Here is a 14,649-nt window from a genome sequence, read left to right as displayed (position 1 = left end):
TCAACCATCTATCCTTCATCCTGCAGAGAATGAGTCATCCACATTGGGGTTATCTATCAACCGTCTATCCCTCACAGCAGCACCCTCATCCTGCAGAGAATGGGTCATCCACATTGGGGTTATCTATAAACCGTCTATCCCTCACAGCAGCACCCTCATCCTGCAGAGAATAGGTCATCCACATTGGAGTTATCTATCAACCATCTATCCTTCATCCTGCAGAGAATGAGTCATCCACATTGGGTCTATCTATCAACCGTCTATCCCTCACAGCAGCTTCTTCACCCTGCTGAGGATGGGTCATCCACATTGGGGTTATCTATCAACCGTCTATCCTTCACCCTGCTGAGGATGGGTCATCCACATTGGGGTTATCTATCAACCGTCTATCCCTCACAGCAGCACCCTCATCCTGCAGAGAATGGGTCATCCACATTGGAGTTATCTATCAACCGTCTATCCTTCACCCTGCTGAGGATGGGTCATCCACATTGGGGTTATCTATCAACCATCTATCCTTCATCCTGCAGAGAATGGATCATCCACATTGGGGTTATCTATCAACCGTCTATCCCTCACAGCAGCTCCTTCACCCTGCTGAGAATGGGTCATCCACATTGGGGTTATCTATCAACCATCTATCCTTCATCCTGCAGAGAATGGATCATCCACATTGGGGTTATCTATCAACCATCTATCCCTCACAGCAGCACCTTCACCCTGCTGAGAATGGGTCATCCACATTGGGGTTATGTATCAAACTCTCTATCCCAGGTGGTTGATGGGCATTTAGAAGTTGGAAGGTAACATAACAACGTAACGGTATGGATTTACAATTCTTTTTTCCCAGCAATGGCTTCTCAAAAGAAAGCATCAGTTGTAAATGCAAGCAAGCATCAACCAACCAGAGGGCTTGCTGTGACCACATCCCCATTTTGTGCTGACCTATTGTCATCCATTTGGGACTGGATCATTTAGTTGAGGGTCAAACTCGGGTTTCAAACGACTTGCAGAAATAACAATAAAGAATTGGTAGATGTCATGATAGGCCAATCATCCATGATTATGTTTACATTAAGTTTAAATCGATTGCATGCAATAGTAGTGTACTGATCAGCAAAGCAGGCAGATGGGGTACACCAAAATATATGTCCGGCCTTGTCATGATGTATTGTACTGTGAAGCATTTCGAGTCGGCCATTCATCAATACTCTGTGACCTCCTATGGAAACAATGTGATTACTGGTCTATAGTCAGTTTTGTATATTTCAGTACTGATCAGTAGGAGACCTGTCAAGTCATGTAATCCGCAAATACTGGACCCAAGCATGAGAAATTGGGAAAAAGACTAACAGTACTGTGTCATTGTAGGATAAAAGCCTAGATATGCTAGTTTAAAAAAACCTCTATCTCTCAAAGTTACATGGTCATGTCTACAGTGACCTTGATCAGTCTTCGATACAAGGTGTTCTTGGTCTGTTGAACCTGCTATTGCACAGACCAGGGGTGGATGCAGCTTTTTGAGAAAGGGAGGGTGCACACTATTGAGAAAAGAGGGGGGTACACCTCATTTTCACCCGTCTCTCTCTCTCTCTCACTCTCTCTGTGTACTTATGCAGACTCAGGTGTAATGTGTACAAAACATCACTTCCTGAAGTCTGCTGGTTAGACATCAAGGTTCCTGAACCATTTCCCGGACCTGACGACTGATGGCTGTAGATGGTACAGATACAGTCCACCATCCTCCTTGTACACGGAAAACATACACACAATTTAGTCAAGTACATTTTATTCATCCAATGCATTGATGTAATATCACAGAAGTTTATCTAACAAATTACAAAAATACAATCAAAGAATCTTCCCATGCCATAGTGCTGAACACCACAGAGAGAAGTGTCGATGGCAACACTCAGCTCAAACAACATATTATACAGCTATTTTGCAACAAAACACTACTGTGTAAGAACGGGTGCTATGTGATGTTTGTCTGATTCTATTTCTTCAACTGTTATTGTACATGTGTACTGTTAGTTACAATTTTCAGTTAGGAAAGAGAACAATAAAGAAAGGTCAGCAGAAAAGGTAGTTGTTTGATCCCGTTTACAATGAAGACTGGTGACTAGATGATCAGATAGACACTCTTACATTTTCCTCTCAAACAAACATATTTTGTGAACCAAAACATTCCTTTTTGTCAAGTATATTTACGACTAATTTCCATTCCATGATACACCTTATATGTGGGACTTACAAACAGGTTCATTTGTGTGTGATTTTTTTCATGACAAATCTTATTAAAATGAAAACAAGTAAAAATGTGTTTAATCGTGTAATCACTTATACAGTAATGTGTGTTGTATGATGCTTGCCCCTGAATGTCACAGTTGAACATGGTTACCTTACTCAGATACGGCACAGTTGGAACCAACACACCCTTACTACATTCACATCAGACAGAGTGTCAGATAACCATGTGTCATTGTCCTCGGGTAGGATTCAGCTGTGTAGTAAAATTGTGATAATATGCATGAATTAAGCATATGGTGGACTTAAACCAGTATTCATGTGGTTACTGAAAGGGAAAGATTTATATATCAATTTAGATGACAGATTACTGTTTAGTCAATTTTAATTATGAAATTCTGAGAGTAACAGTGCCTTTAAATACTGTACTTGAATACCTACTGATACTAGTGGCTAATCACCCAACACAATACTGTACTTGAATACCTACTGATACTAGTGGCTAATCACCCAACACAGCACCAGTCCATAGAATACACAACATACTGCTTCTGTTTCATATACCGGAAAACAGGTGAGAACTATAAGTATTACATGTTGCCAAGTTGAGAACTAAGAGAGTCATGTTTTACACCTGAGAGCTACAGGTGTTACATGCTTTACACCTGAGAGTCAGTGAGAGCTACAGGTGTTTCATGTTTTACACCTGAGAGGTACAGGTGTAACATGGTATACAGCTGAGAGCTACAGGTGTAACATGGTATACAGCCGAGAGCTACAGGTGTAACATGGTATACAGCCGAGAGCTACAGGTGTAACATGGTATACAGCTGAGAGCTACAGGTGTTACATGGTATACAGCTGAGAGCTACAGGTGTACCATGGTATACAGCTGAGAGCTACAGGTGTTACATGGTATACAGCTGAGAGCTACAGATGTTACATGGTATACAGCTGAGAGCTACAGGTGTAACATTGTATACAGCTGAGAACTACAGGTGTAACATTGTATACAGCTGAGAGTCAGCAATATTACAGCTATACTATCTCCGAGGGTGAGTAGTCAAGCATGGACTACAACTGTCCCACATCCAGTCCCCAATCTGGTGCTCAGACAAGCTGGTGTACATTCTGTTACCAAAGTAGTTTAGATCCATATCCAATCAAGAGCTGTGGCTATATAAATCCATCTTTTGGTTTAACCTTGTCAACTCAGGTGAACTGGATGACTTTCACATGAATTTACTCTTTTTCTTTCTAACAATGTCGATACCTAACTTCAGCAATGGCAAGCCGTTGCTGAATCTGTGTACATTGCTAAGCTATTATCACAGATCATAAGAGGTCAACACATGACACACATATATATACAAATAAATAGATAGTAGTATACATAACAACAAACAATGAATAACCTTTTTCTAAAACCAAGTTATCATGAATTCAGCATATTATTTCCCCTCAAATTCTCATATTTCTGTCACAGAAAGACTGGTTTACTTGACAAAAAAGCTATCCAACGTGTGTGATTCGAGAAGTAGCAAGTAGAAACCTTACTAAGCAGTGTCTCTGCATGGAATATATGGCAATTACAAGTGGCAGTCTACAGTGATATTGTCCACCATGCCCAGTGCATGTCAGAGTGCTTCATGGATGTATGGCATGGAAGTCTAGTAAGGGAAGGTCAAGGTCACAACTGACTGGAGTTGGCTTACAACCAAAAGTAGAAAACAAAGTTTTGGAAAGTAAAAGCAAATGCTGACCCATGAACATTTCTGGCACAATTCAGCTTCAGGACAATCAATACTGTTCCTTAAATGCTGCACGGAAAGAGAAATGTTGGTTGGAAAAAATACAAAGACATCAATGGGAACTGTGCCATCATGGCGTTCTGTTAGAAATCAAACACAACAAGTTGACACCTGCATGAATGTATGGACGGAATCATTTCTTGAATATCACAGAGAAAACACAACTAGATTTACAACAATCCTACATGACTGAAGTACTAATACTGTGTCAGACTAGGTACATAATACTGTAATACTGCTACAGTTGTAACACTTAACTTGTGTGTTTCAACAACACTTTCTCCAGGCAACTTTCAACCATCACAACTAATTATCACAACTTACTGAAAACCTAAAGAAGAAATTATGCAAAACCTTTCAATTTTCTTTCAATTTAACTAACCCTTCGAAGGACAAAAACACTACATGATTACCCAGGGTCACCCTGAGTGTTTGTATCCCTAATGATTATGAAGAATTACTAATCTATCAATCTCTCTGCACCTACATTGTATATGTCACCGTATCACGTCATGTCACTCCTTTGAAAACAACGAAAGCTCTAGAAATAATAAACAACCAGTAGATGGGGTATTGTGTCATGCTCCTGTAGTGAGCATACATCACTAACTTTTGTTCCCAGGCAGTAGACTCTGGCTTCATTCGTGGAATTATTTCTCCTCTAAATTACAAAGAAAGTTTCTATGACTGGACACATCCTTCGAAAATGTAATGATTTAATTATTTCTTCATTAGTATATCTGTCCTCAGTCTAGAGGACCAGCTGCCAGGGATATCACACTAGCTCTACTGGAGCCAAGAATCAAAATCTGAAACATGAAAACAAATACTCAGTGGTATAATACCATCATTGTTATATATTTCTTAAACATATTGCATAAATTCTACAAGTGTACTCACACAGAACAATCATGGAGTGACTCCATTCAACTAAAAACTAACAGCCTGTGTCATCTGTATAGGGTAGGATGAATCTCAGCCCTGTAGACTTCTCAATGAGAGTCACATATCACACAGGTGCAACCGAGACATGGCTGTCAGTGCATGGCACATCACAGCATCACAGACACAGGTAGTCACAGAATCTCAGTTAGATCAGAGAGTCACATATACAGAAAGTCGCAGCACCAGTCACAGCACCACAGTCACAGACACAGGTAGTTACAGAATCTCAACACCAGATCAGAGAGTCACAGTACAGACAGTCACAGCAGTCACAGCACCACAGTCACACACAGGTAGTCACAGAATCTCAGTTAGATCAGAGTCACATATACAGACAGTCGCAGCACCACAGTCACAGACAGACAGGTCACAGTTACAGAATCTCAGTCACCAGATCAGAGTCACATATACAGAAACAGTCCAGTCACAGCACCACAGTCACACACAGGTAGTCACAGAATCTCAGTCAGATCAGAGTCACATATACAGACAGTCGCAGCACCACAGTCACAGACACAGGTAGTCACAGAATCTCAGTCAGATCAGAGTACAGACAGTCGCATACACCACAGTCACACACAGGTAGTCACAGAATCTCATCACAGTCACATATACAGACAGTCAGCCCAACACCACAGTCACAGAATCTCAGTTAGATCAGAGTCACATATACAGACAGTACAGCAGCACCACAGTCACAGACACAGGTAGTCACAGAATCTCAGTCAGATCAGAGAGTCACATATACAGAAAGTCGCAGCACCACAGTCACAGACACAGGTAGTCACAGAATCTCAGTCAGATCAGAGTCACATATACAGACAGTCACAGCAGTCAGATCACAGTCACAGACACAGGTAGTCTAACAGCACAGAATCATCAGGATCAGAGTAACATATTACAGACAGTCAGTCACAGCACCACAGTCACAGACACAGGTAGTTACAGAATCTCAGATCAGAGATCAGAGTCACATATACAGACAGTCACATATACAGCAGCACCACAGTCACAGACACAGGTAGTTACAGAATCTCAGTCAGATCAGAGTCACATATACAGAAAGTCGCAGCACCACAGTCACAGACACAGGTAGTTACAGAATCTCAGTCAGATCAGAGTCACATATACAGAAAGTCGCAGCACCACAGTCACAGACACAGGTAGTTACAGAATCTCAGTCAGATCAGAGAGTCACATATACAGATCAGAGTCACATATACAGACAGTGGCAGCACCACAGTCACAGACACAGGTAGTTACAGAATCTCAGTTAGATCAGAGTAACATATTACAGACAGTCGCAGCACCACAGTCACAGACACAGGTAGTCACAGAATCTCGGATCAGAGTAACATATTACAGACAGTCGCAACACCACAGTCAGTCAGACAGAGTCACATATACAGAGTCACATATACAGCAGCACCACAGTCACAGACACAGGTAGTCACAGAATCTCAGATCAGAGTCACATATACAGACAGTCGCAGCACCACAGTCACAGACACAGGTAGTCACAGTCAGTTAGATCAGAGAGTCACATATACAGAAAGTCGCAGCACCACAGTCACAGACACAGGTAGTTACAGAATCTCAGTTAGATCAGAGTCACATATACAGAAAGTCGCAGCACCACAGTCACAGACACAGGTAGTCACAGAATCTCAGTTAGATCAGAGAGTCACATATACAGAAAGTCGCAGCACCACAGTCACAGACACAGGTAGTCACAGAATCTCAGTTAGATCAGAGAGTCACATATACAGAAAGTCGCAGCACCACAGTCACAGACACAGGTAGTCACAGAATCTCGGATCAGAGTAACATAATACAGACAGTCACATATACAGAGAGAATCTACAGTGCAGCACCACAGTCACAGACACAGGTAGTCACAGAATCTCAGTCAGTCACAGACACAGGTAGTTACAGAATCTCAGTCAGATCAGAGTAACATATTACAGACAGTCGCAACACCACAGTCACAGAATCTCAGTCAGATCAGAGTCACATATACAGACAGTGGCAGCACCACAATCACAGACACAGGTAGTCACAGAATCTCGGATCAGAGTAACATATTACAGACAGTCGCAACACCACAGTCACAGACACAGGTAGTTACAGAATCTCGGATCAGAGTCACATATTACAGACAGTCGCAACACCACAGTCACAGAATCTCAGTCAGATCAGAGTCACATATTACAGACAGTCGCAGCACCACAGTCACAGACACAGGTAGTTACAGAATCTCAGTCAGATCAGAGTCACATATACAGAAAGTCGCAGCACCACAGTCACAGACACAGGTAGTCACAGAATCTCAGTCAGATCAGAGTCACATATTACAGACAGTCGCAGCACCACAGTCACACCACAGTCACAGAATCTCAGTCAGATCAGAGTCACATATACAGACAGTGGCAGCACCACAGTCACAGACACAGGTAGTTACAGAATCTCGGATCAGAGTAACATATTACAGACAGTCGCAGCACCACAGTCACAGACACAGGTAGTCACAGAATCTCAGTTAGATCAGAGAGTCACATATACAGAAAGTCGCAGCACCACAGTCACAGACACAGGTAGTTACAGAATCTCAGTCAGATCAGAGTCACATATACAGACAGATCAGTCACATATACAGCAGCACCACAGTCACAGACACAGGTAGTCAGAATCTCAGTCAGATCAGAGTCACATATACAGAGTCAGCAGCACCACAGTCAGACACAGGTAGTCACAGAAGGTCTACAGAATCACATATTACAGACAGTGGCAGCACCACAGTCACAGAATCTCAGTCAGATCAGAGTCACATATTACAGACAGTCGCAGCACCACAGTCACAGACACAGGTAGTTACAGAATCTCAGTCAGATCAGAGTCACATATACAGACAGTGGCAGCACCACAGTCACAGACACAGGTAGTTACAGAATCTCAGATCAGAGTAACATATTACAGACAGTCGCAACACCACAGTCACAGAATCTCAGTCAGATCAGAGTCACATATACAGACAGTCGCAGCACCACAGTCACAGACACAGGTAGTCACAGAATCTCAGTCAGATCAGAGTCACATATTACAGACAGTCACAACACCACAGTCACAGAATCTCAGTCAGATCAGAGTCACATATTATACAGACAGTGGCAGCACCACAGTCACAGACACAGGTAGTTACAGAATCTCGGATCAGAGTAACATATTACAGACAGTCCAGCACCACAGTCACAGACACATGTAGTCACAGAATCTCGGATCAGAGTAACATATTACAGACAGTCGCACACCACACCACAGTCACAGAATCTCAGTCAGATCAAAGTCACATATACAGACAGTGGCAGCACCACAATCACAGACACAGGTAGTTACAGAATCTCGGATCAGAGTAACATATTACAGACAGTCCCAGCACCACAGTCACAGACACATGTAGTCACAGAATCACGGATCAGAGTAACATATTACAGACAGTCGCAGCACCACAGTAACAGACACAGGTAGTTACAGAATCTCGGATCAGAGTAACATATTACAGACAGTCGCAGCACCACAGTCACAGACACAGGTAGTCACAGAATCTCAGTTAGATCAGAGAGTCACATATACAGAAAGTCGCAGAACCACAGTCACAGACACAGGTAGTTACAGAATCTCAGTTAGATCAGAGAGTCACATATACAGAAAGTCGCAGCACCACAGTCACAGACACAGGTAGTCACAGAATCTCAGTCAGATCAGAGTCACATATTACAGACAGTCACAACACCACAGTCACAGAATCTCAGTCAGATCAGAGTCAAATATACAGACAGTGGCAGCACCACAATCACAGACACAGGTAGTTACAGAATCTCGGATCAGAGTAACATATTACAGACAGTCCCAGCACCACAGTCACAGACACATGTAGTCACAGAATCTTGGATCAGAGTAACATATTACAGACAGTCGCAACACCACAGTCACAGAATTTCAGTCAGATCAGAGTCACATATTACAGACAGTCACAACACCACAGTCACAGACACAGGTAGTTAAAGAATATCGGATCAGAGTAACATATTACAGAAAGTCGCAGCACCACAGTCACAGACACAGGTAGTTACAGAATCTCAGTCAGATCAGAGTCACATATTACAGACAGTCGCAGCACCACAGTCACAGACACAGGTAGTCACAGAATCTCAGGTAGATCAGAGAGTCACATATACAGAAAGTCGCAGCACCACAGTCACAGACACAGGTAGTTACAGAATCTCAGTCAGATCAGAGTCACATATACAGAAAGTCGCAGCACCACAGTCACAGACACAGGTAGTTACAGAATCTCAGTCAGATCAGAGAGTCACATATTACAGACAGTCGCAGCACCACAGTCACAGACACAGGTAGTCACAGAATCTCAGTTAGATCAGAGAGTCACATATACAGAAAGTCGCAGCACCACAGTCACAGACACAGGTAGTCACAGAATCTCAGTCAGATCAGAGTCACATATTACAGACAGTCGCAACACCACAGTCACAGAATCTCAGTCAGATCAGAGTCACATATACAGACAGTGGCAGCACCACAGTCACAGACACAGGTAGTTACAGAATCTCGGATCAGAGTAACATATTACAGACAGTCGCAACACCACAGTCACAGAATCTCAGTCAGATCAGAGTCACATATACAGACAGTGGCAGCACCACAGTCACAGACACAGGTAGTCACAGAATATCAGTTAGATCAGAGAGTCACATATACAGAAAGTCGCAGCACCACAGTCACAGACACAGGTAGTCACAGAATCTCAGTCAGATCAGAGAGTCACATATACAGACAGTCCCAGCACCACAGTCACAGACACAGGTAGTCACAGAATCTCAGTCAGATCAGAGTCACATATTACAGACAGTCGCAACACCACAGTCACAGACACAGGTGGTCACAGAATATCAGTCAGATCAGAGTCACATATACAGACAGTCGCAGCACCACAGTCACAGACACAGGTAGTTACAGAATATCAGTCAGATCAGAGTCACATATACAGACAGTCGCAGCATCACAGACACAGACACAGGTAGTTACAGAATCTCAGTCAGATCAGAGTCACATATACAGACAGTCGCAGCACCTCAGTCACAGACACAGGTAGTCACAGAATATCAGTCAGATCAGAGTCACATATACAGACAGTCGCAGCATCACAGACACAGGTAGTTGCAGAATCTCAGTAATATCAGAGAGTGACAGATTTAGGTAGTGAGTGCATCACAGTTAGATCAGAGAGTCATCAGGTAGTCACAGCATCACAGGACATACCCAGCCTTAGGCCTAACACTATAGGTACTACAGGTACATGTTGTCAATGTATGTCAGCTAGAGGACGCAACAGTGTCGACACTGAAAGCATCACAACTCCAGAAATACAAGCACTAAACAGATTCTCATGTACTTCAAAGATGCTGTACATGCATTTGGTTTTCTGCTCTGGAAACAACTGCATTTCATGGAATAAACTGCCCTTGATTTAGATATGGAAGTAATATTAGCATTGGTGAGGCCATTGTTTGTTGTGTTCAAGTAACACAGTGCATAGATGGAGTTACAGAGGTTAGCCAGTGACACAATCACACAACCGATCGATCATACCTTGGAGGCAGTGAAAATAACACTTACAAGTTACATTTACACAGATTACAAGTACAACTTTGGAAATGATGTCGAGCATGACCTATCTTGAGCAATATGGCAAGCTAACAAAATCAAACATAAAAAGGTTGTTACAGTTGCTTTGATGTCCATTCCTCTCACTAGAAAAATTACAAATGAAAAATATACTCTTTCAAATAAACAAATTTACAATCAAACCACAATTGTAATATATATCTTTTTAACATTCTCAAAATGAAGGATTGGCATGAAAATTTTGTTTGACAAATTAAAAATGTAAAATTAAGTCAAGCTAGTTCTTATTTTCTAAAAGGATCATAAATAGTAAATATATAATAAAGGGAAGAATTTCACATCTAAAAGATATGAAAAAGATATGAACAGAGAATTTCAGGACAGAGTGTTGACTAAGTCTGCAAGAAGAGAGAACTCATGGCTTCAACCTTCTGGATCATATAACATCCTGGCTGTCTCACAGGCCCATTAGAGTTATCCCCCTTTGACTATAAAGCAAGACGGTTTGCTTTCAAACATGAGGAAATATAGTGTAACATAACATGTATTATTGAATTTTGACTGTGATTTAGTGAGTATGGTTATACTTTAAGTGAATTGATTGCAATTCTCTGGTGATGAACACAAGATTTGAGCCGTTTACTGCAGTAGTCTGCATCTTGACAGCTATAGTGCTGTAGGTTTGGACTAGAATATGACATGAATGAACCAGGTCACCAAACCTGACCACCCAGTCTATAATTGTCACCTCTGCAGACAAGCACAGGTAGCCTGAGACAACGTCCCTCCTGGGAATAATCAAGGTTCATACACAATACATCTCTAATCTATGCAAATGAAGAAAGAAGAAAGCCAAGGTCAAACAGATCATAGCAGCAGGTGACTCACACTACCAGCGTATAATACTCACCCCAGTTTGTCAGTAATTTCAGCTATTCGGTCGTTTATGTCATCTTTGCCAGATTCTTTTGCTTTTCTGTTCAACCAATAACCTTTCTTCAATCAATAACCTTTCCAGCATACACTACTGCATTGTTTTGTACTATACTAGCAAACAAAGCAAACATATAGCCCTTGCTACCACAGGTAGTTGTACCTGCCACCCCTTTAAATCACCAACAGTGTCTTGTACCTAACCCACTCCTCCCAACCCTCCACCTATCTCTACCACAAGTAGTGTCTTATGATTCTTCTTCCACCTTAAACCACCAACAGTGTCTTGTACCTAACCCACTCCTCCCAACCCTCCACCTATCTCTACCACAAGTAGTGTCTTATGATTGTTCTTCCACCTTAAACCACCAACAGTGTCTTGTACCTAGCCCACTCCTCCCAACCCTCCACCTATCTCTACCACAAGTAGTGTCTTCTAATTGTTCTTCCATCTTAAACCACCAACAGTGTCTTGTACCTAACCCACTCCTCCCAACCCTCCACCTATCTCTACCACAAGTAGTGTCTTATGATTGTTCTTCCACCTTAAACCACCAACAGTGTCTTGTACCTAACCCACTTGCCCCAACCCTCCACCTATCTCTACCACAAGTAGTGTCTTCTAATTGTTCTTCCACCTTAAACCACCAACAGTGTCTTGTACCTAGCCCACTCCTCCCAACCCTCCACCTATCTCTACCACAAGTAGTGTCTTCTAATTGTTCTTCCATCTTTAAACTACCAACAGTGTCTTGTACCTAACCCACTTCTCCCAACCCTCCACCTATCTCTACCACAAGTAGTGTCTTATGATTGTTCTTCCACCTTAAACCACCAACAGTGTCTTGTACCTAACCCACTTGCCCCAACCCTCCACCTATCTCTACCACAAGTAGCGTCTTCTAATTGTTCTTCCACCTTAAACCACCAACAGTGTCTTGTACCTAGCCCACTCCTCCCAACCCTACACCTATCTCTACCACAAGTAGCGTCTTCTAATTGTTCTTCCACCGTAAACTACCAACAGTGTCTTGTACCTAACCCACTTGCCCCAACCCTCCACCTATCTCTACCACAAGTAGTGTCTTATGATTGTTCTTCCACCTTAAACCACCAACAGTGTCTTGTACCTAGCCCACTCCTCCCAACCCTCCACCTATCTCTACCACAAGTAGTGTGTCTTCTAATTGTTCTTCCACCTTAAACCACCAACAGTGTCTTGTACCTAGCCCACTCCTCCCAACCCTACACCTATCTCTACCACAAGTAGTGTCTTATGATTGTTCCTCCACCTTAAACCACCAACAGTGTCTTGTACCTAACCCACTTGCCCCAACCCTCCGTCTATCTCTACCACAAGTAGTGTCTTCTAATTGTTCTTCCACCTTAAACCACCAACAGTGTCTTGTACCTAACCCACTTGCCCCAACCCTCCACCTATCTCTACCACAAGTAGTGTCTTCTAATTGTTCTTCCACCTTAAACCACCAACAATGTCTTGTACCTAGCCCACTTGCCCCAACCCTCCACCTATCTCTACCACAAGTAGTGTCTTATGATTCTTCTTCCACCTTAAACCACCAACAGTGTCTTGTACCTAACCCACTTGCCCCAACCCTCCACCTATCTCTACCACAAGTAGTGTCTCTATTGTTCTTCCACCTTAAACCACCAACAGTGTCTTGTACCTAGCCCACTTCCCCCAACCTCCACCTATCTCTACCACAAGTAGTGTCTTATGATTGTTCTTCCATCTTAAACCACCAACAGTGTCTTGTACCTAACCCACTCCTCCCAACCCTCCACCTATCTCTACCACAAGTAGTGTCTTATGATTGTTCTTCCACCTTAAACCACCAACAGAGTCTTGTACCTAGCCCACTCCTCCCAACCCTCCACCTATCTCTACCACAAGTAGTGTCTTATGATTGTTCTTCCACCTTAAACCACCAATAGAGTCTTGTACCTAGCCCACTCCTCCCAACCCTCCACCTATCTCTACCACAAGTAGTGTCTTATGATTGTTCTTCCACCTTAAACCACAAACAGTGTCTTGTACCTAACCCACTTGCCCCAACCCTCCACCTATCTCTACCACAAGTAGCGTCTTCTAATTGTTCTTCCACCTTAAACCACCAACAGTGTCTTGTACCTAGCCCACTCCTCCCAACCCTCTACCACAAGTAGTGTCTTCTAATTGTTCTTCCACCTTAAACCACCAACAGTGTCTTGTACCTAGCCCACTCCTCCCAACCCTCCACCTATCTCTACCACAAGTAGTGTCTTATGATTGTTCTTCCACCTTAAACCACCAACAGTGTCTTGTACCTAACCCACTTGCCCCAACCCTCCACCTATCTCTACCACAAGTAGTGTCTTCTAATTGTTCTTCCACCTTAAACCACCAACAGTGTCTTGTACCTAGCCCACTCCTCCCAACCCTCCACCTATCTCTACCACAAGTAGTGTCTTATGATTCTTCTTCCACCGTAAACCACCAACAGTGTCTTGTACCTAACCCACTCCTCCCAACCCTCCACCTATCTCTACCACAAGTAGTGTCTTATGATTGTTCTTCCACCTTAAACCACCAATAGAGTCTTGTACCTAGCCCACTCCTCCCAACCCTCCACCTATCTCTACCACAAGTAGTGTCTTATGATTCTTCTTCCACCTTAAACCACCAACAGTGTCTTGTACCTAGCCCACTCCTCCCAACCCTCCACCTATCTCTACCACAAGTAGTGTCTTATGATTGTTCTTCCACCTTAAACCACCAACAGAGTCTTGTACCTAGCCCACTCCTCCCAACCCTCCACCTATCTCTACCACAAGTAGTGTCTTCTAATTGTTCTTCCACCGTAAACCACCAACAGTGTCTTGTACCTAGCCCACTCCTCCCAACCCTCCACCTATCTCTACCACAAGTAGTGTCTTATGATTGTTCTTCCACCTTAAACCACCAACAGTGTCTTGTACCTAACCCACTTGCCCCAACCCTCCACCTATC

The 14,649-nt window shown here is 42.9% G+C and overlaps 1 protein-coding gene and 1 long non-coding RNA gene across 3 annotated transcripts in view; both read right to left on the bottom strand.

Annotated features, from left to right (window-relative positions):
- Window positions 1-1,772: 1,772 nt before the first annotated feature.
- Window positions 1,773-4,962, bottom strand: LOC124277707. The gene is made up of 2 exons (XR_006898896.1): window positions 2,734-4,962; window positions 1,773-2,684 (listed from the first exon to the last, which is right to left on the bottom strand). It is a non-coding gene; the product is annotated as an uncharacterized LOC124277707 (long non-coding RNA).
- A 5,104-nt stretch (window positions 4,963-10,066) lies between these two features.
- Window positions 10,067-14,649, bottom strand: part of LOC124277706 — a 40,477-nt gene continuing 35,894 nt past the window's right edge. For both annotated transcript variants that reach the window (XM_046713435.1, XM_046713434.1), the window contains one exon: window positions 10,067-11,682. In XM_046713435.1, coding sequence (XP_046569391.1) covers window positions 11,656-11,682 — 27 coding nt within the window. In that variant the 3' untranslated portion in view covers window positions 10,067-11,655. The remainder of the gene's footprint in view (window positions 11,683-14,649) is intronic.

This window comes from Haliotis rubra, unplaced genomic scaffold (assembly GCF_003918875.1).
Source record: "Haliotis rubra isolate DU_JTF1 unplaced genomic scaffold, ASM391887v1 Scf226, whole genome shotgun sequence".
In the NCBI taxonomy this organism is placed as follows: domain Eukaryota; kingdom Metazoa; phylum Mollusca; class Gastropoda; order Lepetellida; family Haliotidae; genus Haliotis; species Haliotis rubra.
Note: the sequence above shows the minus strand (reverse complement) of the source record. Positions and strands in the feature narration are given on the sequence as shown.